The sequence below is a fragment of the Pyxicephalus adspersus genome, chromosome 4, assembly GCF_032062135.1.
Source record: "Pyxicephalus adspersus chromosome 4, UCB_Pads_2.0, whole genome shotgun sequence".
In the NCBI taxonomy this organism is placed as follows: Eukaryota; Metazoa; Chordata; class Amphibia; order Anura; family Pyxicephalidae; genus Pyxicephalus; species Pyxicephalus adspersus.
Window position 1 is genome coordinate 61491773 of NC_092861.1, and position 26760 is coordinate 61518532.

The 26760-nt window shown below is 34.6% G+C and overlaps 1 protein-coding gene across 5 annotated transcripts in view; it reads left to right on the top strand.

Moving 5' to 3' along the window:
* Positions 1-5188: 5188 nt before the first annotated feature.
* Positions 5189-26760, top strand: part of MYOM2 (myomesin 2) — a 141306-nt gene continuing 119734 nt past the window's right edge. For 4 of the 5 annotated variants that reach the window (XM_072408424.1, XM_072408423.1, XM_072408421.1 and 1 more), the window contains exons 1-3: positions 5189-5316; positions 23062-23188; positions 24394-24516. In XM_072408424.1, the coding sequence (XP_072264525.1) occupies positions 23082-23188; positions 24394-24516 (230 nt within the window). In that variant the 5' untranslated portion in view covers positions 5189-5316; positions 23062-23081. The remainder of the gene's footprint in view (positions 5317-23061; positions 23189-24393; positions 24517-26760) is intronic. The other variant, XM_072408425.1, reaches the window with a different exon arrangement.

Below are 26760 nucleotides of genomic sequence, written 5' to 3' on the forward strand. Positions count from 1 at the left end.
CCATGTGTTTCCTAGTGATCACCAGATATAGCTCTGACATATAGCACAGCGCTGCACAAAGATCAGCGCTGCACTCACATGAGTCTGAGTCATATGTATAGCAAGTTTGGTTGAAATGTGTTGATGCATGGAGACATTTCAACCAAACTTACTATGTTCCACCATCAGTTGGAAACGCATAAAGACATTTAAACCAAACTTGCTAGACATATGACACTGCTGATCTTTGTACAGTGCTGTGGTATATGTCAGAGGTATAAAAAATGTATAATAATAGTGTGTGACTGTGGGGGGACATTAGAGTGTTAGCTTCTCTGTACAGAGACTGATGGGTCTAGCTCAGTGTGTCATTGTACAGCACTATGGTATATGTTAGAGCTATATAAATATATATATATATATATATATATAAAATTGGATGTATGTATGTATGTGTTCATGTTCCACCAGCACTCGAAAACGCATGGAGACATTCTAACTAAACTTGCCATATATATGATTAAGACTCATGTGAGTGCACCAGTCATCTTTGTACAGTGCTGTGCTATATGTCAGAGCTATATTTATATGTATGTATGTATGTATGTGTGTATGTCATCACTAGAAAACGCATGGAGACATTTCAACCAAACTTGCTATGTTCCACCATCACTAGGAAACACATCAAGACAGACTCAGACTTATTTGAGTGCACTGCTGATCTTTGTACAGCGCTGTGGTATATGTCAGAGGTATATTTGCATGTATGTAAATATGTATGTATGTACGTGTGTATGTATTGCTCAGTGACAGTGTGCTTTTTGCTTATATTTTTACATACTTTTTTTGGACTCTTTTACACATTTTTGGCCTATATTAATGCCTTTGGGAAGACGTAAGGCAATTGGCCAAGTGCAATCAATGGCAAAAAAAAGAAACAACACTGTAGACAAGAAAATCACTAAAGGTTTATTTGATTCCTTTTCCTGTATAATAAGGGATTGCAATAAATAGATACCCTGGCAACCCTGGGTAATCAGCTATTATATAGATAAAATAGATGTAATAGTGTTTATCTATTCAATGTGTGGAGCCAATGAAAATAGCCAGACCTTGTTAAAACCCTGTTACCCTGTTAAAACCTACTTTCTGCCCTCTCTTCTCTACTACAGCAAGGTTAATAGTAGACACGCATATTGGTAAAAAAAAAAAATCATTAATCCAATCTTATTGGAACCACTAAAAAGTCACCTACAGTTAATTGACAGGATTAAGCCTAGAGGCAAAACTGATTTCTGAGGTTTTGGTGGGCAAGATTGAGTTCATATTAATTCATCTTAATTCTCAAAGGCACCCCTGGTAGATCTCACCTTTAGTCCTGAGGATTTTGGGAGAATGAAAGTACACATAAATACAGAAAAAAAGTGTAGACTTCTGTTTCTGACTTCTCCAACTGAAGGTGTATCATACTGATGCTTTGGCTTTAGCACTTTCCTATTGACTGATCTAGAGAAGGGATATAGATGAGGCATTCTAATGCCAATCAGACATGTTCTGAAAGCTAGCTACAGTGCTGCAGCCAAAGACAGCCAGGGAACTAATATATGGAATATATGGAATAAGGCCACTAATCTTCTTTAAAGAGAATTCTAAAAACTCACACTTGAACAAAATGGCATTCAACAACTGAATATGTCTGTGCTCTAACTGGTAAACTAATCTTTATCTTATGATTTTCTTTGGGAACTAGACTACAATCATCATGCTGAAATATCAAGGTGTATAATGACAGCCTATCACTCCATATCGTTTTCACATGTAGTCTGTTTTATTAAACACCCTGCTTCATTTGAAAGGTGTTTAATGGATTCAAAATCTGAATGTCACTTTCCACTAGTCACCTGCTGACTAGAAAGTACATTTGACATGATATACAGCAGGGGAGGCTGCTCATCTGTCTAAAGCTTATTTCAAGCACTGACCAAAACATCATGCCACGGGTCTTTGAGACAGACATTTATATAGTTACCTTGGATCTCCGTCCAGACAACATAAATCTTCAGCACTAGCTTTCAGCAGCTTCACTTGCAAATCTATTGCTTATTTTCAAGCTATAAATTTAAAAATGAGCTGTGGTGGTGCTGGTGGGGGTTGTATTTGTGTTTTCACACCCCACTATGTAATTTCAAAAGGTACTTTGTTATCTCCAAGCAGTCCTTTTTCAAATGATGAAAAGTTACATATCTGTGGAAACAAGAAAGAGAAACGCATGGTGCTTTAATGTCTCCAAGGTCATCCTTTTACCACGTATAGCCCCCAATTAAGTGTACATTAGAAGTGTACAGAACTGTAAATAGAATTTTTAATATGCATACATGCCTTCCTATCTTAGGTAATTGAACACTTAATGCAACTTCATGCATTTTTCATTATTTCCTAATATGCTGATGCTAAATAATATAAAAACTCTGTAATAGTTGCTTTAATGTAAATTTCTAAGTTATGACTATAATTATAAGGTTTAGAGGGTTATATAAATAGCATTTACCAGTACTTCACTGAAGCTTCATCCTAAATTAAAGTACATATGGAGTAAGAGGTTATGAATGAGTCACATACGTTAATGCCTTCTTTATTCAACCAACAGAGTAGCTTTATCTGTATAGAGACTCTGTCATCCAATCAAACTCTTTCAGTGAAGAACATACCAGGAAAGAAGAGGCTAAATGCACACCTACTACCAATCCGACCACCTCCACCTCCTTCTTTCTAGAGAACTGGTGTCCACTGTGAAATCAACACTTTCAGGATAATTGACTGTTGTGTCCCCCACATAGCTCTATCTGGTTCCTCTACTTGACCTCACATGACATCGGATTAAGGAACCAGTGAAAACAGCAGGGTAACCAGGGGATTGTAACTCAGTTTCTCGACTGACTTTTGGGGTACAAATTCACTGCAAAGTTTTCTTGGTCAACCACTGCATCTATGAATCCTCAACATTGTTCAATTCTTTTTGCTCCTTCAGAAGAGCTTGAATAGCACATCTGGAAACCTGGGTCTGCTTTGAAATCTTTGCCAGTGAGAGACTTTGCTGATGAGGTATAACTACCTTGTTGCTGTGCTTAGTCTTGCCGTGATGTATGACCTGTGACATGAAACTGTCTTTCACAACCCTTAACTTGGTCATACAGTTTTGCTGTTCCCCACCAGGTTTTAAGTCTCTTACATTTCTGGTTGTGTTTCAGTTAATGATTGTGTTACGACCTACATATAAAATTGATGATCAATAGCACCTGTTAGGTATACTTGGTTAACCATACACATGACTATAATCCTACCAAAGCCCTGACTTTGGGTAAGTGTACCTGTAAAAATTGATACTGGTTTGAAGGCAAAGGGTAGTCACACCAAATACTGATTTGATTGAGATTTTTTTTCTGTTAGCCCACTTTGCGCTTTGTGAATTGATAAGAATAGACAATTCAAATTTATAGTTGTATTTATATTATATTTGTGTTTATTTTTGGGAATACATTCACACTTAACTGCATTTTTTCACACCTGTCTCAAACTTTTTGCACAGTATTGTAAATCTCAGACTCAGTTCGCATGAAAAATGTTAAAGTTTATGACAGCACAATGAGAAAAAGACTGACCACATATGCCTTGTTTAGAAAGGTGGCCAGTAGAAAGCCTCTTCCTGCTAAAAAGAACATGGCAGCACGGCTACGGTTTGCAAAGTTGTTTTGAACAAACTAAAAGACTTATGAAGCAATGTCCTTTGGACAGATTTGGACCAAACTGGAGATATTCGGCTATAATGCACAGCTCCACGTCTGGTGAAAAACAAAAACAGTATATCAGCACAAATACCAGCACAAATACCTCACACCAACTGTAAAGCTTGGTGGTGGAGGGATGACAATGTGTTTTGGAACCAGAAAAATAGGGCATTTTGCAGTCATTGAGTTGACCATGAAATTCGTGCAACAGCTAAAGCTTGGCCAAAACTAGGCCACACAACAGCAAATGATCCCAAGCACACCAGCAATTGTACAAGGCTGAAAAATAAAAACATCAAGGTGTAGCAATGGCCCATTCAAAGTCCAGACCTCTATCTGATTGAAATGTGGATGTTGGACTTTAAAAGAGTTGTAATCAATAAATTACTGTAAACATCAAAAAATTGAAAAAATGTTTTAAGGAAGAGTAGGCCAAAATTGTTCCACAACAATGTAAGCGACTGATGTCATACAAATAATTACTTCATGTAAACTGCTGCTAAAGGTGAGTACAAGCTATAGAATCATGGAGGTATCCTTAGTTTTTCACACATAACTTCTCCAATTAGAATATTAAAGGCCCGATATGTAAACCCTTTGGATTGATAAAGGGTATATGTTCTGGCTGTGTGTGATTTGCATAAAGAGTTTGATTCCAGGACAGGGTCTCTTTAATGTAAAATATCAGTGATAAGGCATAAAAGCATTTTTTTGAATAGGTAAAGCATACTGCAACTACAAAATGCACAAAATGACCTAACTGATTCTGATCACTGGAAATAACCTGCATTGCGAGAGTGCCAACTGTATTTCTAGTGATATTTCTCTGCTCTTGTGCATTCACATTTCATAAAGCAAGCCCACTGAGTACATACTGTAGACACAAAGATATAGAGATGAACTTAACTTTATCATACATATAATAATAAAAAAAACATAACTTATGTCTTTACCTATATTGATAAATACATTGTCTTATAATAAAACATGTTTATCGCTATCATTAAAGTTAGCAGAAAATATTAGATGACCCATGTCTTTACAAGGAGACAAAAATCATATATTTTGTCTCTGCAATATGGAACTTTGAAAGATAACTGCTTGAGAATTATTTACATTTTATTATTGGTAGATAGATAGATAGATAGACAGACAGACAGACAGACAGACAGACAGAAAGATAGATAGATAGATAGATAGATAGATAGATAGATAGATAGATAGATAGATAGATATCAGTATTAAATTAATTACAGAAATTGCAGCTTACAAAATGAATTATGTAATTGTAATGTATGAATAAACCTGTAAAAGTGAAATATTATGCTTAGAGTTAGAATATTCTTTATCAGGGTGACCTAAAAGTGTGATAGTCCAACTCCATGTCAGCTATATATAGCATCATGCCTTGCCATACATGGGATGGAAGGGCTGCAGCATTCCTTTACAGATAGATATTATTTTTGTTTTCATCACCCAGGGTCTGGTTAGTAGGTTAACACAGACTCTGCAATACCCTGCTAGGAAGGTTTAAGTTCTCCTCTTATCACTGGTAAGTTAATTTTCACTTGTTAAACCTACATTAGTGTGTGATTGTCTATTGCAAGGTGAGCACACTGATCAGGGTTTCTGTGTTTTAGAAGAATGTCACTTTGCTATGTAAATTTATTGTTACATGTTACTATATATTAGTATGCAGGTAAATAGTCAGTATGCAGGTAAATAGTCAGCATCTATTTGCCTCGGTTAATGCAATTAATTAGTTTTTAGAGGAGATTAAAGAAAATGAATGGCAGCATTTCTAGAGTATTTATTATAGGCCACTGAATCATCTAATGAGCACTTCAAGATTTAACTATAAAAATCCATGTACTTCAACACCTTGAATACTAGCCAGATAGCTAATAAACAGACACTTCCAAAGTGGTATTAAAGGCATTACGTGGCAATTGCTCCCAATATGGGATTAGACTAATGCTATTCATTTCAACTGCATATTCTAAATTTTCACTTTAGAACAATCAGTTGGGAAATGGAAATCTAAAGAATTTTTTTTTTCTGCATTATAATAATCTACATTATTTTATAAACAACTGTTTATTCTGTAAAATATTCACTAACATACATTTTATTCTGTGTGCTAAAATATCAGCGAAAATCGATAAAGAATGTGTCATTTTAGAGAGTTTGCACTTTGGAAATAGTTTTTTGTGGTTTTAAAAATTGTTTAGAGGGTAAAGAAAAATGTGCATATTCCCACTGTGAACATCCTTTCTTTTTTCCAAATAGTTAAAATGACAATGATAAAGCCTGGTTGCTGTGGGTCCCAGCACACTGTGACTGATACTGTTGTTTACAGTTTTTCAGTTTTTTAAATTTAATTTTGAACTGAATGGTAGGTGGTGTTTTTTTTGTCTGTTTTTTTTACCTGTTGACCACTGTCACCCAGACTGAAAATGAAGAAAAATCCAACATTTCAATCACCAGAAAAAGAACAGGGGACATTCTTCCTTTGGGGGACACTTGTTCTGGTGACAACTGTGTGAAAGGGCAGTTTGCACTTCACAAAGATGTCCTTTCATTTCCTGTTGTGCCTACATGGCAGAAAATAATAGAAAATGGAATATTGGAAAAACAAACCAAAAGGGGGTTTAAGATTGTGCATTGTATCCATACTTAATAAATAATTTAGATTTAGAAATATTTAAAATAAAATTGTAAACTAAAACAAGCTGTTCTTCCTCTAAAAATTGGAGGTACCATGTCTGACTTGTTTTTGAAGGTATTTGCTCATAGACTGGCATCCTTAACATTGTTTGGTTGCATAGCAAGTCATTGAAACAAGCATGCATATATCAGATATCCTGGCACCTTGGTGCTGATACATGCCAGGGACATACCAAGTAGAGATGAGGGGTAAAAATTAAAGCTCATGGCCTGTACCTTCAAAAACAGGTTCCCAGTGTTTAACATATTACTACCTATGCAAGTATGCAGTGATCCAAAGAACCAACCAGGAATATTTTTTTTTTAGCTTAATTGTGCAAAACTTCTAAAAATTGATTTGTGACTGGATGGTATGGATTGGCAAAACCATATTTTATAATGTGCTTTTGTTATGTTGCTGTGGAAAAAGACTGACTGGTTTATTCATTGTAGGGTTCATTGTGTTGTTAAGCATAAACATCTGATCTTTGCAGTAGTCCCTAGCAACCAAAGAGTATGTTGACAGTACATATCCAGGTGCCAATAACCACAAAGGACATCCAGTTCTGTGTCAAATTTGGATTTACACAAGCATAGCCAAATATGAAACATCCGGCTGTCAGCACAGGTTCTAATGCCAATTCAGGTAGATTAGCGTCAGGAAAACAGAACATTCCCAGCATAAATTTTATAAAAAACAGCTTTTTTGGTATAATTTACAATTTCTTACAGTGCCAATCAACACAAAATGAGTATTTACTGGGTACTGTTGTTATACATTGTAAAAAATGTTGCTGTGGACATGAGGTTGCTATAATTTTTTAATGGGACCTGTTCATGTCAATGGATGGCATTGTAGTGAATTGGGAAAAAACATTTGTCTGTTACAGTTTTAGTACATTGTAACAGACAACTGAGAATAAAGAAGTAAAAATGCATATCAGCACATAAAGGCAACACAAATCATAAATGAAAAAATATACATATTTTATATGTGTTTGACACAAATATATTGTCAAGAAAAAATCAGTTTGTAAGATGAAATAGGTGGGGAATTACTGGAATGAAGAAAGCATTTGCTTTGCTTTAAAGGGAAAGCCATCATAAACTGATTGCCTTGCATTTAAAACTGCAGTTTTCTCACTGACTGATCTCATTGCTAGTTCTGGGCTACTGAAGTCACTTACAGTGAAGCTGAACAGGATCAGTTTCACTGCTGCTGTACACAGACTGACATGAATGACAGCTTTGATCTTGCCTGTACTTTATGACTTCATAAAATCTCCCTTTTACATTAAGAACACAATGTTACAACTAGTTACACTCAAATTATACAATAATACATTAAAGAATGATTTATTACACACCCCATGAAGTGCTCTAGAGCATTTGTTATTCTGGTGCTCTAATGATATCTAAAGATGGAATAACTCCATCTGGTAGCTGAGAGTGTAATGGAATCTTGATGTTTATTTCCAAGACAGCTGATCTTATTGACATATGGAAATGGTACAGCATGACCTTTTAGGATGGAGACAAGTGATATGTGGACAGGACAGACACAATAGCTCATATAAGCTTCTATATATAACAACTAAAAAAATAAATATATTGAGGTTACTTTACTTTATTACTTTTTATTCTGTGTTCAGTTGATTATTTGCAAGGAAATTCAAAATAAAAATAACCTGCAACTACAACCCTTTATTTTTTCTATAAAGGGCCACTTTTAACCTATTGGATAAAGTTATACTTAATAATAGATAACTAATGTTTCATACTTTGCAAAATATGTGTAAAACAATGTAATTTTATTGAAATTAGAAAAAAAAAATAATATATCCTAACACAATGTTTAATGTTTGATAGAGTTTCCTAAAAATAATCTAAATTGAGAATATATGACAATAAATATAACCCAGGCATTTCTTCTTTGGAGTTGTAGGTTTAAATAGAAGGTGCCTAGATATTGTTTACTTCTGTTTACTCATTCATTTGAACAAAGTTAACTTGTTCACAATATGGAAAATGTTCACAAGATTCAAAAAGGGGTTTAATACTGTCACAAAACAGTATTAAACAGTTTATTGCAATTATTCATAAGGAATATGAGTTAGGTCTATAATATAATCTCAAGGATCTGCATACCTCAAGTGACATTGCCAATGGGTTATTGGTTTTGAGTTTGTGAAACTGAATAGTTTTATAGTGGCATAGTTGTGGACGCTTGCCTTGCAAGCTTAGCAGTGTATGTCTAAGTTGGTCTCTTTCGATAGAGAAGGATTTTGAGTAAGCGCTTATGTGGATGAAGTCTTAGCAACCATGCTGAATGTTTAGAACAGCTGCAAAGGCTGCTTTGGATATTATCATGCCTAACACATGTCACAAGTGGAAGAGACTCGGGAGCAAAAAATAATTTTGTCCTTGTGTAAATCTAGCAGACATACGTTCTGAAGGCAGTGTCTTTACAGGATAAAAAGAAAAACAATCCGCAACACCAAAAGAATATGTATGGAAAAAAAAATCAGAACAATATACATTACTGTGAATGCTAAGTTATATACTTGCCTTTATATTTTATGTTTTGTCAAAGTGGATCTGTTAGGATAGATTTGTTTGGTCTTTTTTTGATCAGTGGTGGCTTGTTTAAACAGTGGTGTGTATATTTATATCTAGAAAAAAAATGAATGCATTAATATGGTGGTGTTTAACCAGTAAAATTAGAAACGAACTCCATAAATTAAACACATTTTAAATCTGTCATTAGATTATATTTTTAAAGTTAAAATGTAACTAATTCAAATAGTTAAAGCAGTTCTAATATCAGTCTCTTGTAATACTCTAGTGGAGAGGAAGAGTCAACATTTTTAGGCCAATCAGGTTCTGCTGCTTGCACATGTGCTAAGAAGCATATTGACATAGTTATGATGTACAAGGGCTATGATGTACAAGGGCTATGTTGTACTAGCTGTACAGCTGATCTACAGTAAAGAAAACTGTCAACCTTGCTGTGCTTCTTGGCAGAACTATATAAATCTCACAACTAGCTGGATTTCAGAACCTTTGGCAGGTAAAATAGTTCCCATAGATTATATTTAGATGTTTGCCTCTAGTTCAGCTTTAGGTAACCAATACACATTCCTAAAAATAATCTTGTGCTAAAATTGCCTATTTTTTACCCATTTTACTGTTTGTTTTTCAACATGGTTTATTTCTGCATAAAGACATAAACATTCCACATGTTAAAAGACAATAGGATCTATTCTTACTGATAATAATGCCATTTTGAATTTTCTGCTTACAGGTATGTGCCTCTTGTGGCATCAAATGGGTGTTCACCAATTTCATGCTACCTCCTGGGATAACTCTGACATCCCAACTTCTAACATTGCAGTAGTGCACAAAAAGAGGATGCAGATTTAGAACAAACCTTAGGCCAATCCCTGGCCTTGTGACATAATAGGCTCATGCTTGGATTCCCATTATTGAGGCTGTCCACAGATATTTATCCTCCACCCAAATGAGAAATACCCTCAGTGATTTCATGATGCAAACATTCATTACTTGGAATTGGTTCTTTCTTTCTCTGTCTGCTGAGAAATACTCCCAACAAACAGGGTTAAACAATCAATCACCGAACTAGGAGACTCAGCCTAAAACAGAAAATAATAAATTCCCCGGCTGGCTCAAAAAAAAATCAGAGAAATACTCACATTTAAAATAGGATGCTTGTCCCTTATAAAGAGTCTCTACATTAGATACAATTATGAATATATTATTATTTTTGCCAGTTCATTTTCTTGCACAGCAATTTTGGATCAGTGCCTGCTGAGTTGGATGTCAGCTAACCTACCAGTATGTGTGTTGGACTGAGGGAGAAAAGCAAAGGAAACTAATGCAAATAATGGAAGACGAGACATGCTCCATATTCATAGCATCCTAGTACAGCTCAGGCTTAGGTCATTAGTATTGCATAGCCAATTATCCTCTGTGAACCCTAGCAAAACAGAATTGTGAGACTTCAGAGGTAAGCTAAATAAATAGAGAGCAATTTATTATATCACTACCCCCACAAAATCAGTATGTAGAGAACGTATACATTGCCATGCATACAGTTTTTTACAATTTGACAGGTACTGTATCTAATATTGCTGTATATCTTTTTGTCTATCTCCGGATATCTTTTATCCTTTGTCACTGCTACTTATCCGCCACAAGTCTTAATAAGTTTTTCAATGTACCTTACTTGTTTAACTATATTATTTCAAGTATTTTTAAGCAGTTTCTTATACATAGAGTTCATAATAGGAGACCTTCTTAACTAGGTTTGTGGTCTGTTTGTGATAATTCTGAATCATATTTAAACAATACATTGCTCCAAAGTATATCTGAAACCAGGGATTAAATTGTGATCTTCTGGGTATTTTTATTATACCAGAGTTTCCCCAGAGGCTCAAGTGTATCAAATGCTATAATCCAGTGGCTTGTTAAGCTTATGGGTAGCGGAAAAGGATCACAATGGATTTTATTTAAATGCACCTAGAGACTTAACAGAATGTGTCATCTTCTTTAGCAGTCAGAGGGAGATAGCTTTCATTTTTACCCTATATTACAAATAAAACAGAATTTTACTTTTGATTTTGGGGTTTTTAGTGGACAGGCCTAATTTACCCCGTACACACAGCAGCTTTAAATGCTTGCATTGTATGTGCAGTATATAGGCCTTTGAATCCAGTACAGTTTATGTGCTTGCAGGTGTTTCAAATGTTTCCTCTATGTATCTGTGAATAGGTTTGGATATCTTGAATCAAACTGCCTAGTTCAATAAAACAAGTGTGTGCCTGGCTTAAATAAGCTGAAATCAAGTAGGTTTGTATGGTTACTATCCTAGTAATTCCTTTTCTAATTTTTTTCCTGTTTTTTGAATAGTCCCGCAAATTTTGAAAGTGTTAGTATCCTGTAAGTGCATATGGATGTAAATCTACCATATGGATGTAAAAGCACCAACCTATAAGGAACAAATCTTGATTCTAAATTCTTGTTTGATGACAAAAACAGATTCTAGTCGGATCTTTTCATAGCACTTCCTATTGAAAAACTGGGAAATGAAATCTAAGCAGGACATAAAAGCTCCCCATTGAATGTATCATACATATACCTGTAAATTCAGCAAATTATTACTGTCACTACTGTTGATTAAAAAAAACACAGGAAGACCTGACTATTATATTTGAACAAATGTAGTACATTTTCAGCACTCTTGTGTACCAGTGTAGTCCCATTGCATCAAATCACCTGGCTACTTTCCCCACTGTGTCTTATAGATCTGCAAACCCTACTGGGTAGACAACAAATCTTTTTCAACTTTTACCAGGCCTTTTTGTACACTGCTGTTGAGTTGCTTTTGGGTTGCTGAGTTGCTGTTGAGTTTGAAAACATTTAGAACCAACAGTTTTATTGAATTGCATTGCTTATTTGAAGCTTGTATTTAGTTTGCTTCTAAGTCTGATACCTATGTGTTGAAGATTTTTACAAATGCATTTATTCCACGCACTCTGAATAAATCCTTACAGCTTGGTTTTTGTAATTTACTTTTCATTGGAAGGAAATGTTTAATTAGGGTCCAACATGGAGGAATAGGCCTAGTTTCAAAGTATGCCCAGAGTCTGGAAGGTTTTACTTTTTACTAATAGGGCATGTACAATTGTTTACAAATTAAATGCATTCCTACCATTTTATACCTTTTAAACCACCATTGCATACTAATGTTTGATGCCTTTTTTTATATGCAACGTTCCATGCATTCTATCTGTTCCACAAATTTATGTTTTTGATAGTATACTAATAAGGTGCCTAAAATGTTATATGGTTTGTAAAATGGGTCTATATTATTAATGTGTCTGTGAACTAGGAACTAATGTATGTCATATACATTATTATGAGAAAAGTAAGGTTATCCTTGCACAGTAGATGTAACCATTTAATTACTATTGATTACCCAACATGCACTCCATTACTCAGTGTATGTCTGGAGATCTTCCTCTTAGGCTGTATTCACAAGAGACATCAAGCATGTCATACATAGTTCAGTACTCACTACTACCATGTGCCTTGCAGTGTGTATAAAAGAAATCATTCATCTTCATAAACGTGATCTTGTTTAAAACATTGGCAGTCAAAAAAAAAAAAAACAAGATCCCTCCCTCCTGTGCTAACCTATTTCTGTTGTAGCAATAAACTGTGCTTTATTTTTATGACAGCTCAATTCATCTTAGACTGTGATAGACTTATGCTATGACTAATGATGAGTTTGTCTGAAACATGTAAGCATTACGCACCCCATCCATTCTAAAAATGTCAGCTTTTATAATGAGATGGGAATGTGCTAGTGATTTTTGTTCATGAATAATTCAAATGTGGTTAGAGAATTGGGCTGTGCACTCCAAGGGCTATGTGTTTAGTACACACAACACCTCGCCATTTTGTGGGGATTGTAAAAGTATACCTAATGGCAAGCTAAATGCAAAAGATCATTTTTATTTACATTTATTTATTATTTACATATTGCTTAGGTTTAACTGTTCAAGTCCAAGGGTCAGTACTGTGGCAGGGCTGCACTAGATTTTGTGGGAGGTTGCAATTATCTAAGGATGTAAGTAACTGGTAGGAGTCCATAGAAATAGTTTTCAAACTTTGTTTTTGCCTTTTAAATGCATTTGATGGGTTTGAACATCAAACAGAGAAAGCTTAATTTGACCTGCTTTGCCTACATTTTAAAAGTTCATTAACAAGACATGGTGAACTCAAAGAAATGCAAAGCAGGTCAAATGCAGCATCCAAACTTCCATGTTTATTAAATATAAATATAATTTTTTTTGACAAACAACAAAACACCCATGGACACATACTCTAAAGCTAGAAAAAACTCTTCCCTTTATATTAATACATACATTATACATACTCCAATTATAGCAAGTTTCATTGCTTTTATTGTGTACAAACAAAAAACACTGCATACTTGCACAACAGACACATAGAATCTTTGTTCTTTTATGGTCTGGATAAAAAAATAAAGGGTGTAGCTGGGGGTGTTAATATTTTACATCAGGGATCAAACAGTAGGATAAATTCATAATATATATATATATATATATATATATATATATATATATATATATAAATATATATATATTTATATATATATATATATATACTGTCTATTAGAAAGATACAAGCAACAATAACAATAATAATAACAACATCCCTGGAAGAGACATATTAGCCTCTTGTCTTAAACAGATTTTGGATGATACTACTTTTCCTGCCTGAAATAGCTATTTGACCTTTAAAACTAATTTTAGAGTATGGTATGCATGTGTTAATGATATACCCAGATTTAGGCCAAATGGATAAATGTATGGAGCTTCCCATGTTACAAACAAACATTGGATTGTGCAGTACTAGTTGTACTGAAAAACAAAAGGATTTGACCAAAAATGATGGTAAAAGCAGCAATGGATTAAAGAGTCTGTTCACAAATGCTAGAAGTCTAGCAAACAAAATAGGAGAGTTGGAAGCCTTAATGAGTGAGGAGAATTTTGACTTAGTTGGCATTGCTGAATCCTGGCTTTGTCCTTCACATGACTGGGCTGTCAATATTCCTGGGTATACTCTCTTTTGTAAAGACAAGTCAAACAAAGGGTGGTAGTGTCTGTTTGTATGTGAGAAGTGATCCGAAAGTGAAAGAAGAAATTGCGGATAGAACAAGTGATGAGGTTAAGGCAATATGGGTGGAGTTGAATGTGGGATTGAATAACACACAATAAATTATTGGAGTCTGCTATAGGCCCCCCAGTACTAGGGAAGAAATAGAAAATCAACTAGCACAGATAGAAAAAGCAGCAAAATGTGGAAGTGTTTTAATCATGGGAGATTTGAACTACCCTGACATTGACTGAAGTAATGGCACTACAGGAACTGCAAAAGGGAGGACATTTGTGAATTTATTTTTATGGTACAGTTTATAGAAGCCCAAACTAGAACTTTGCTGGACCTAGTTTTTCTAGCAATGCAGAACTTATAACAAATGTGCATATAAAAGGCAATCTGGGTAGCAGTGACCATAATATGATTTCATTTATTGTAAGTTGTAAACAGGAAGCAAAAACAGGAAAGATAAAAACATTTTAATAGAGCAAACATTATTAAGGATGGCTCTCTGTGACTTGGAATGTTTCAAGTCTATTCTACAAAAGCACACTAAAAAATATATTCCAATGGGTAGTACGTTTGGGAGGCTAAAATTAAAACCTATGTAGCTCACAGCTGATGTTAAAAAAGCCATAAGTAACAGGAAAAGGGCATTCCTAAAATATAAAAATAAAGGATCACCTTCATTGTTTGAAAACTATAAAGAATATAACAAAAGATATAAAAAGGAGATAATATGTGCAAAGCTTCAAAATGAAAGACAGATTGCAAAGGAAAGTGAGGAAAACCCCCCAAAATGTTTAAATATATTATTAGCAAAAAGATCAGATGTGAGCATGTAGGCCTCCTAAAGCATGTCTCTTGGTTGGTAACTGAGGATAAAGAAAAGGCGGATTTACTAAACACTTTTTTTAGCTCTGTGTACACAAAGGAAAATGGCAGAGCTCAAGTCCAGATTCATAACAGCAATGTCACTGCCTTAAATGAGTCACAATAGCTCAAAATTGATATGATTGAGAAACAGTTGGGCAAAATTAAAGTTGATGAAGCACCAGGACCCAATGGATTACATCCACGTGACCTCAAAGAGTTGAGCTCGGTTATTTCAAAGCCAATTATTTTTAATTTTTAGAGACTCTTTAGTCACTGGCATGGTACCGATGGCGTAAGGCCAATGTGATTCCTATCTTCAAAAAGGGAGCAAAGTCATTACCAGGTAACTACAGACCGGTTAGTTTAACATCCATAGTTGGAACGGTCCTGGAGAGTTTGATAAAGAACCACATAGGGGAGTTTCTGCTAGAAAATAATATTATAAGTCAGCATGGCTTCAAGAAAGACCAAAGTTATCAAACAAATTTACTCTCTTTTAAACAGGTAAACAGGTAAACAATGGAATACCAGTTGATATAGTGTACTTGGATTTTGCTAAAGCATTTGACACAGTACACCACAGACAGTTTATATGCAAGTTAGGGTCAATAGGTTTAGAAAAGTCAGTCTGTAAATGAATAGAGAACTGGCTTAGACCACATCCATAGAGTTGTAATTAATGATTCATACTCTGAATGGTCTAAGGTTATTAGTGGTGTACCCCAGGGTTTAGTGCTGGGACATTTACTGTTTAACATCTTCATAAATTATGTAGAGTTTGGGAGTAAAAGTAACATTTCTGTGTTTGCAGATGACATCAAACTATGTAATATAATTAAGTCCATACAGGATGTCTATAATCTACAAGCAGACCTGGATGTACTGTTTGATTGGGCAGCCAAGTGGCAAATTACATTTAATATAGATAAATGTAAAGTTATGCACTTGGGACTAACAACATGCATGCTTCATACTGTCTAGGGGGAATACATTTAAGGGAGTCAGAAATGAAGAATGGATCTAGGGGTTATGGTGGATCATAGACTTAATGACAGTATACAATGCCAAGCTGCAATATCTAAAGCTAGTAAAGTACTTTCTTGTATTAAAAGAGGAATAGACTACAGAGAATGAGACATAATCCTGCCCCTGTACAAAACATTGGTCAGACCACATCTGGAATATGCAGTCCAGTTTTGGCCACCATAATATAACTGGGTATTGAGGATTTAAAGTATAGATAACAGACTGTTGATCCAGGGAACATCCGATTGCCTCATGGAATCAGGAAGGATTTTTTTTTTCCGTTGAAGCAAATTGTACCAGGGTTTTTTTTGCCGTCCTCTGGACCAACTATGTCTTATAGGGTTTTATATCTGGGATATGTTTATTTCTCTACTGGTTGAACTTGATGGACTTTTTTTCAACCTAACCTACTATGTAACTATGTAAGTAAATTCCCTGGGTTACTGAACTCTGTATGCTGTTCCATACATTCATACATTTTACATATTTTATTAATGAATACAGATTTTCACCCTGTTAACCAAAATTACACACTTTGCTAGTTTTTATTGAAATACATTTTATTAAGGTTGACCCTTGACAACATTGATAATAAATATCTCCAACAACATGGCAGCATTTAATCCTCATAAATGCACTGATTTGGTAAAACTGGTTATAAATAGGTTTCTAGTGCCGCTGACCTGGATTTCCAAGAATTACAACTGCCGAAGAATCTTCAGAATCTGACACTTTTAAATGTGCCCTATGCTATAGTATCTACTGTGCTCTCTGGCTCTGTTTCTACTGGACCCCATAAATTTTCAGGAAACAGAAGCAGCAACATGGATGTAACAGTAATGCATTTTTGTGCAATATATATCTGTAATCATCAATATCCAATGAAGAGATTAGTATCAAGCATCTGTTTGTGCTAACACTTACAAGAGGAGGTGATTGTAGCAGAACAATTTGTTCTAAATTGGTCCTGGTAGTGTGCAGTGCAAGCAACATTATCGGAAACCCATACCCAGGAGCAGTCTTAGAAAAAAATGTCCCCAAGGTAAATAGCAAACCAGAATTCGAGCAACCTGCATTCCTGCCATTCTTTCAGTTGGAGAAAGTGTGGGCCCTGGGCATTTAAGCAGTATGCTGTACCCTAAAACTGGCCCTGCCCATACCAGCAAGTTGGTTTGCAGGTAGATGAGGTGCTGCAGCCTTCTAGTCTTCTTATGCCATCATCCTTACCACACCAGTCCCTTGCAGCCAACTAATATCATGTCTGCTGCTGGGGATATACTATTCATACTTACATTTCTGTATGTATTTCTGTATACTGTTCTATATGTTTACATTTACAAGTTCATCCCCACAGTATGGAAAGTTTCCATTGTGTGCCTCTGCATCGCTTATCAATTTTATTCCAAATTTCATCGAAATCTTAGGTTTTGTCATTGAAAATATGCTTTCATATTTCATCCTTAACTTTTGCATTCCTAATGGTTTTGTAATGTATTGGTACAAAAGGTCAAGAAATAAATAGCATTTTGTAAACATGTAACAAGCCCAGATAGAATGTCATCAATTTATTAGAACACCAGAAGGTCAGGGAAAATGTGGCAGTTTACTCCAGCAAAAAAATGCTTTTTTAATTGTAAGTAGTTTTTACCTTTAAGTGTAACTGAAAAATGTGAAAAAAATTGCCCTCTGTCTACCTTTTTTGAAAACAGTTTAAGATTTTTGTGCCTCTTTTTTCTATGTTGACTGTTTAAAGTGGTTTTTGCAACAAACGCAGGTTGGGTAGATGCATGGTAAAGAAGCTTTGGAGTGATGTCAGTTAGGCACAACAGTACTACTTGAACCTTGCTAAGTCTTTTGAAGTCTAATAAAGGCTTCTGTAAAGCTACAACAAGCACTCTCATCAGCCTGGATTCAGCACTCCTAGACTGGAGCTGCAAAAGTACTTGAAGGGTTTTGTGAAAGTTGCCCAAGGCCCTGTAAATGCTTGATGAACTGAATGTACTTGAGGTTGGAATTTACAAGCTAGGATTACAAATTTAGATGTCCATCTGCTTAAAGTCTTAACTGTAAAAAACAAATGTATTACATTGTAAATGACAGGACTATGGACTCTGTAAAACACTGCTTAACTTTATATAAACACATAATGATAATATTAGGCTATCAGCAAGTCAATTAAATATTTTTTTAGATTGCTATCATATAAATAGTTTTTTTTTTAAAAAGACAGATATTTTCATACAGTAGCATCTCAGAAAATGTAACAGAAAAAATGACATTTTGGTATGACTTTTTTTTTGCAAACTTTGGTGCACAATGTAGAACCAATACCCCATTTTATCCTATTTCTGTCTGCTCCATTATGACAGGAGATGGATGTGCAATAACCAATCCAAGGCTAAGTTTATGCAGGTGTTAAAATAGGTTGTTGTCCTGATTTTCACTTTGCAGTAAAACTGCTATCAAACTACTATTATACAATAGAGCTATAATTGGTTGTTCAGATTAATAATCATCCCTGACATTCAGATAGTGGTGTCTCCATTAATGGGCTGTTCAATGGCTGCGTACTCTGCTGGAGCTCAAACTTGCATTGGAGTGCTGTCACAACTCCTATCAGCAGTGGGGTGAATTTTCAGTGAATGTTTAGTATCTGTCCTTGAGGTCTTGCATTCACAGGAAATGGACCAGAATTCTGGGTGACAGAGCCCATGAAGCCATGGAGAAGTATTTCATGTTATGTAATCTTGCTGGATACCTTCATCTGCACCATCTCCAAGGGCTTTGAAGGACTATGATATCCACAAGGATGGCAGAGACTTATTCATTAGACCTCATAATGAAGGCTTGAAAATAGATAGCAGAGAAACTAACACCAAAATGTGGGAATATGACCCAAAATAAAGCAGAAAGCAAGGTAAGCAGAATATTTGATTAAAAACAACAACAAACTGAAATGCAATAAATAAACACAATATTGTAATGTATAAACTTGTTGCTATAATGATGTCTTTAAAATTGTGTTTCGGTTGAATTTGGTAAAATGAAGTGGAAATTACCAGGGACTTTTGAAAAGCTGACAGACAGCTAAAAATTTGAAGGCATACCCACTGTTCCAGAAGCTTCAATTTGTGAAACACACAGTGCAAAAATGTGTAAAATAGTGCTGAACAAATCAATATCAAGTAAATGTTATTATTGCCTAAGCTTTTAATATGTAGCTTTTAAAGATTTTCTGTAGTAATATTCTGACAGAAAAGTAGATCACCCATCAAACAGTTATAGGGGTTTTTAGCGATGGAGAGAGAATTTGCCGAGAGAATCCCCACCACAATGACCACTATGATACCTAAAACAACTTGATAAAAAATCACATTTTTTTAATAGTCTAATATAGCTGTCTTTGTTATTGGAGATAAGGATTTTCATTATATAATGTAATTCCCACCAATTACATCATGCAACATATACATCTATAACATCCTGAAAGATCATTTAAATTGTAACAAATGTTTTAAAAACAGTTTGTCAAATGTTCTGAAAATGTTATAATAAAGAGTTTTTGCACAGATTTCTGTGTGTTTTTATTAGTCATGGTATCACTGCATTCGTCATATTGTGTTACATTTACTTTTTCTGGTTGGTTTCTACCGTTACATTTTCAAAGGTATTTTTTAGAAGAGCAAGTGTTAATATTTAATTAAAAACCAGAAAACCCATCTGTGGTATGCAGTATGTATTTTTCAATGTACATAGGCAAAAAGGTAAGACATGAGGAGTGGAAGGTAAACGTTGTCAGTAAAGGGAAGACACAGATATGGAAATGAAGGTTTATGGTGAGTGAGGAAAGTAACGAAAGGGATTTGCTCTACATCAATAGTGATCGTCAGTGTGTGTCCATCTGAAGTCCTTCTATGAAAATTCTGAACGCACAGAAATTAATATTTTGTATAGTAAGGTACAAATGTGGGAACTTCATTTTCCTGTTTTTGGAAAATTAAAACAATGTGTAAATATGTGGAATAACCAACAAGAAAAATGACTATATCTTAACTAACTATACTATAAACAAAAACAAAAAAAACAAAGGTGCAATAAAATCAACCAAAGATGTCCCAAAATGAAATTTGTCAATACTGCCATGAAAAGTTCCCGTTAGTTGTTCATGCAAGATGGTAGACACCTCAGAGCTTCAAACTGTGGAGTCCGAGAAGTTTTTGTTTGTGACAATGTAGTCGTGATCATATTTTCCATGTTTTTAGGCTTAAAATGGATGGTGGTTTTGCCAACAAGAGAACACATGAGGAGGACAAAATATTTTGTTCTTTGATCTCTGGCTGAGATGCTTTGATACATTTTCAGTTTGATATGTAAAATGGCATTAGAATTTTTTTTTGCTGAATGCCTTGCAAATGTAAGTGAATGTCTATATTTATATCAGGTATAAGTGAATATAAGAAAAATAGTTTAAAATATTTACAAACATCAGACCCCCTATAGATAATATTATTTATCTCTATTTGTACCACACCAGCATAACATAGTTTTTTATTGACTTGTGATGCATTTTATTATAATTGTTATACTTTATCACATAAGGATTTTTAGACCTTATTCTTACTGATGATTGTCATTGATTTCTCTATCTTATGTATTAAACCAGTGGTCGCCAACCTTTTCGGAACCACGGACCACTAAGTTTACCAGCTCCGGACCACGCATGCGCGGGGAACCGGTTGTCACTCAAAGGGAAAGAAATTTCCTCCTAGTGACGTCATGATGCCAGAACCTGTCCACTCTCCAGAGACACAACCCGCCCACTTCCCAGAGCCTGCGATCCGTACCAGGGACATGGTCCACGGTTCTGGCCGCCCACCCAGTGGGGTCCTTCTCCTGACCCTGATCGGGGCGTACCCTCCAGAGCCGCAGACCATCAAAATTTTCTCGTTGACTACCAGTGGTCTGTGGACCACCAGTTGGCGGCCACTGTATTAAACAGTGGCACATTGAATCTGTTAAAGGAGTATTCTGACAGATCTTGCATAAATATTACTACAAGTAAGTTTTAGTGAATCAGGTCAGAATTATTAAAGCTCTGCATGACCATTTATTTCCTATTTTTGAATTGGATGTAGTATGCATAGTGACTGGTGTATCTGTAAATAAAATAGAGTGTGATGTGACTGTTTTACCACAATCTTAGTTTGTTAGCGATTATGTTGAATTTGCAGTTATAGTAAAAGTGAGAATGTCATAAACCAAGCCACAATGTACATACCTAGGTACGTACATTGAAACACATAGACAGGGACTCTGGATCAAAGAATTTGTTGCACAGACAGATTGGGAAAATGAAAAATTCTGCAGAGCTGTTAATCTGTTTTATTGTCTAGAAATGATGTAATTCTAGGCTGTCACGATTTTACAAAGAACTTGTGTGCAAAAATAAAAACACGTAGGAGCAAGCTTTTATTACTGCCTGTCAATTTTTCTTTATTCTCTAATGTGCACTAAAAATGGGAAATTACTACAGTACAGTAAAGAGAAAAACAGCTCCTCTAGGAGCTACCCAGGCTGCTAAGTTGCATTTTATTGGGCAGAGATATATGTAGGGTTGACTGCCTAACACTGAGAACATGTGTCTTATGTGCCAAGGCATAGTAAAATCACCGGCCCTACTGATTTATTACTTGTTGCTAAATGTTGTATTTGTAATTGTTACCAAAACAAGTAGCAAAATCTTTTCACAAAGATTTGGGATTCTTGGCATCTTTTCATGGACGGTGGGAGTTTGGCTATCTTATTATTAAGATTTTATAAAAATATTGTATTATCTGATCCATTTGATCTCTAAAGGGAACAAGTCAGGAATGACCTCACTCCTGAGGATTATTTGCCCTAACTCTGGAACATCTAAAAGGAAAGTGACTTTGGAAGGCAGGCAAAGGGCAAAGGACTAGGACTAGTACTGCCCTAAATCTTTCTGCAGCCAACCTTTCCCCAGTACTGGTTTAACATACTTTGTTTTGCACTATATCTATGTGTGGAGGTAGCTATTTTAGTAGATGCAGGGTTTTGTGCCCACATTGCAGAGCTGCCAGGAGTGACAGCTGTGAGCAGCACACAATTGAAACACCAAATCCTCTCAGACTAGCACTCAGATGCAGCAGTGCCTTAATCTCAACCTAATCATACTGTATATAGGCTATACATGAGTGCTTAGACACCCTCACATACCAGGATGTACACTACCATTTCAAGGGAGGAATTCCAAATAACAGGTGCATTTTCAAAGTACTGCTTAGTCAGAATAAACTTTTTTAACTTCTCAATTTAACACAGCAAAACTTTAATTTTATAGTTTAAGGCCACTTCCACAATTTGATTGAGAGAACCATCATTGGTGATGGACATGTGAGTATTCCTTGGAGGAGAAAGCATCATTATAATCAAATGATGCCCTATCCCAGTAAATTAAACAATTTTTGCAAGAATTATATATTTTATTCAATAAATTTAGTCCATTCTTGGGCATCACAACAAATTGGAGTGTATCTCTATGCTTTCCTCTGGATCTTTGGGTCTTGGGTTTCACACTAAATATGTCACAGCAATTAATATTGATTAGGATTTAGGACATTATCATGGCTATATATAAATAACTGCTGTATATATGTGTAATGTGGCATTATATTATCCCAATTGTAAATTTTTTGTATTTTATTATTTTTTTTTTATTTTTATACAACTTTGGAAAGTTGGCACAATTATGTATCCTAAATAGTACTAATGGTAGTTTATTAATTTAATACTTTTATAATAATAATTTAATATTATTTTATTAATTAATATTTTTTAATTAAAAAATGACCTTATGATTTTGTTCATGTGTGGTTTTACAAGGTTGGAGGGAATGTAGTAAACTGAATATCATTATTATTAGTGCTGAATGTGCTTTAACCTTACATATCTTTTTCTCTAGTATAAGGACAGACTGGTGCCATGTCTTCAAGGGTTGTCCCTTTCTATCAGAAGAGGCACAGACATTATGACCAATCATACAGAAATGTTGACACCAGATATGTAGTAAAGGAATATACTGCACAAAGGTAAGTAGTGCTCACATAACTGTAAATTGTTGTACTGTATTATATGTTGCATTGGGAACATCCTTACTGAATTACAGAATACTTTGATAGAACATTAAATTGTATAACTAAAATTAAAGAATAGCAGCAGGTAAATACAATCAAAAGACAATAAAAAATGGCCAATACTCTACATCAAATACCATCCTAGTTTTAAAGTTGCCTCAACAAATTAAATTTGTGAGTACCGGTAGTCACTTTTTTACCTCCTATAAAAGATGCTTACTAAAGAAAAATGTAAAGTTTGCAACAAAATATGATTACTGGATCAATTTGTAGAACTTGTAATTGTGTCCAGGTTTAGTAATGGCTACTGTATTTTTCATATTTACCAATAGAAATCTGACAAATTATTGTCCTGCATTGCTTTTTGGAGCCCCATTATTTAAAGAGTAACCTAAATCTGGAAATTGTAATTGGAAAAGGCTGACAGAAGCCATAGTACTCGTTATCTTCATTGCCTGTATTCTCCCTGCAGTTGAACCTTCCGCATTACTTAAAATTGTACAGTGCTTCTGTATGAAAACATTCATTTAGAAGCCAAGTAATGCATTCTCGGAGACCTCTGCAGGGGAAACAGTAAACAGGACAGTGGTTGCATCACCAAATATATCTCTAAATGTCCTATGATTAGCAGAAAGGGAAGCACAGCTTTAGATATGACTAGATATGACAGCTTTAGATATGTAGATATACAGCTATGGGTCTGCTATGAGTACTTAAGCACACAGATAAAATATAATTTTTATTTCAGGATATTGCTTAAGCACAAATAACTTTCACTTTTAGGTTTAATTTCACTTAAATGTGCATTATTGTGTCTTCCAAATAAAGTCAGAATAACTTACTAATAAACCTTCTACAAAAATCAGATAAAATTATTGGCCAAGTGAGCAATTTGCTAATCCTTTGGGACTTTTAGGATAACACAATGAATGCAATTCTAGAGAAGCTCCAAATAAAAAGTAATAATGTTTCTACTTTAATGATTTTGCTTTAACTTTTTACATTTGTGAACTGTATTCATATATGACATTATATTCTAGAATAGGAATAAAATAAAACAAAAATACCACAATAATGGTTTATTTAAGAAGGTGGAATGTTTGTCAAATAAAGGTGCTGCAATAGATTGATGGAACATCATCTCCTCTCTGTCAATGCAGAAGAAGCACCTCAGCTTCTGCTGTAAGAAGTTCAGCATCTTCCTTCTCCGGTTCAAGAATAAAATGCGTTTGTGGGGCTGACTCAGATGTTCAAGAATATTATGTACCTGCATTTAAAAAAAGGTACATGCAACTGTGTACCATGCATGGGTAGTTAGATGCAAGATAAAAAACATGACAAATTAATTATTTTTTAATTTTGACATGCTTTGGAATATTAACATATTACTAGTAGCAGTGGAATATGTACCGGTAGTTTAAATATAAAATATTAATTTTGGAGCTTGGGAATGAAAACATATTTTAAACTTTTTTTTGTTGACAACTGTTATATACCTTCCTATATATTTTATACTACAATAAAGAACTACAGGTAACCAACAACAAGACCAAATACATCAAACAATGTGGCCTTGAGCAACCTTAAGACTTTTTGATGTCATTTTGACTACAAGTTACAAGTACAAGAACTAGTTTCAATGACAATATTGGGAATAAATGTATGCTGTTGATTTTAGGGCTGGACTTTGTGTATTTATTCCAATAATAATTCCAATATGAGCCACGTGCACCCTTCTATATAAGTTAAAAGGATCAGTCAAATATTTCCCAAGGTAAGATTATTCGTGTACCTGGAAAGGCTTTTTTTTTACCTGCCTCCTACTCATCAGAGTCACTTGAACTTCCCATGAGATTGTTGATATAAATGTATCTGGTACCATAAAATCTCATTAGATAATAAATACTTAAGCCAACACCTCATTCAAAGTCATGGTGGACTAATCTTTACAATTTCTAGGAAGGAATGTTGGCATATATTTTTACATACATTAAAGTTATGATGGCTATTACCTACATAAACTTTAAAATGTTCTAATATTCTTTATTCCCAGTTATTGCCAGTCAAAATACATTCATTTTGATGGTTACCTGTTAGAAAATGTAATAACTAACTATAAAAATATAGTTAGTATGAATAATTTTGCTCTCACATGAACATACATAAATATAAAAGTGAATGCTACTCATTGCTCAAAGAACTATGGGTAAAACATCCTTGTTTGTTTTTTTATCCTATTCAATATAAATAAACAGCAGAACATTTTAAAAGCCTAAAAAAGTAAATGCAAAGCATTTATACTAAACTACTAAAAGCAAATATTGGTGATACAATTAAACTTTACAGTGTTCTTTGAGAATGCAGTCATTAACTAAATTGTGTAGAGAATTTATTTCAACTTTTAAACAATGTAGTGATATTATTAATTACTTGCAATAAGCATAATTTTCTGAGATGATTGAGAATTCTAACATGTATTAATTTACCTTTTAATGAATATGTGTAGCTTGAGAGTTTTTTTAGAGACTAAAAAAAAAATAGTAGGCATTTATTTTACCAAAGCATGATAATATTTTCTTTTAGGCTACATCCACATGCACAGTTCTATTTAGAACAGTAGGTGTACATTTTATATATCACATCAATATCATTTTATATTAGTATAGGTAGTGAGTTATGGCCTCCACAGGAGATGGTACATTAAAAAAAAAACAAAACAAAAATACTCATGGTTTGTCACCACAACAAATGGTAAGGACAAACATTCCAGTACAAACACATGTTGCATCTCTGGGATGGGAATGAATGGTAAATTCTCCCCAGTGGGACACAGACAGAACATTTATTTTTTAAACTTTAACCTTTGCCATTTTTGCTACCATGTATTCACATCACCTGAGGATTTACTTAAGCCTCTGTAGCATGAATATAAAACAGTAGGTTTCTATTGGCGCCAAGCACAAGATCATGCTCCTATGCATGACCCCACTTGCTCCCAGCAGTACTCTTCCTTCATTTATTGGTGAATGCAAGCATGTGCTAAAATGGAAGCATGTGTTAAATAGAGGGACAGGGGTACTTAAGAATATTTTGAATTTTTGAGCTGATAGAGCACATTTGTCATATGTATTAAAATATGTGGATGCAGCCTAAAATTCCTCTCCCTTTCCCAAAAACCTTACTGATAAACTAAAATTTTACAAATAATACACTTATCTGCCTAATGTTATAACTGTGTAAAGAAGATGAGTGTTCACAGCCTGAATGGCCCAGGCATCCAGGTAAGAAATCCTTCATTCCTTCATCATGTACATTTCTTGTTTAAAATAGTTACCAGCAAAAAATAGCTTGGCAGCTTGGAGCAAATGTGGAAGTTAAAAGCCTAGTAAGCTAAGCTCTGTTTGACTACATGGTAAATAACTATAAACATTTTGCTAGATATGCTTAGTCTATATGCATGATGTATGCAACAGCCACATGCATTTTGTGTAGCTCTTTAGGCTCACTAGGCTTTTCTGTGTAGAAAT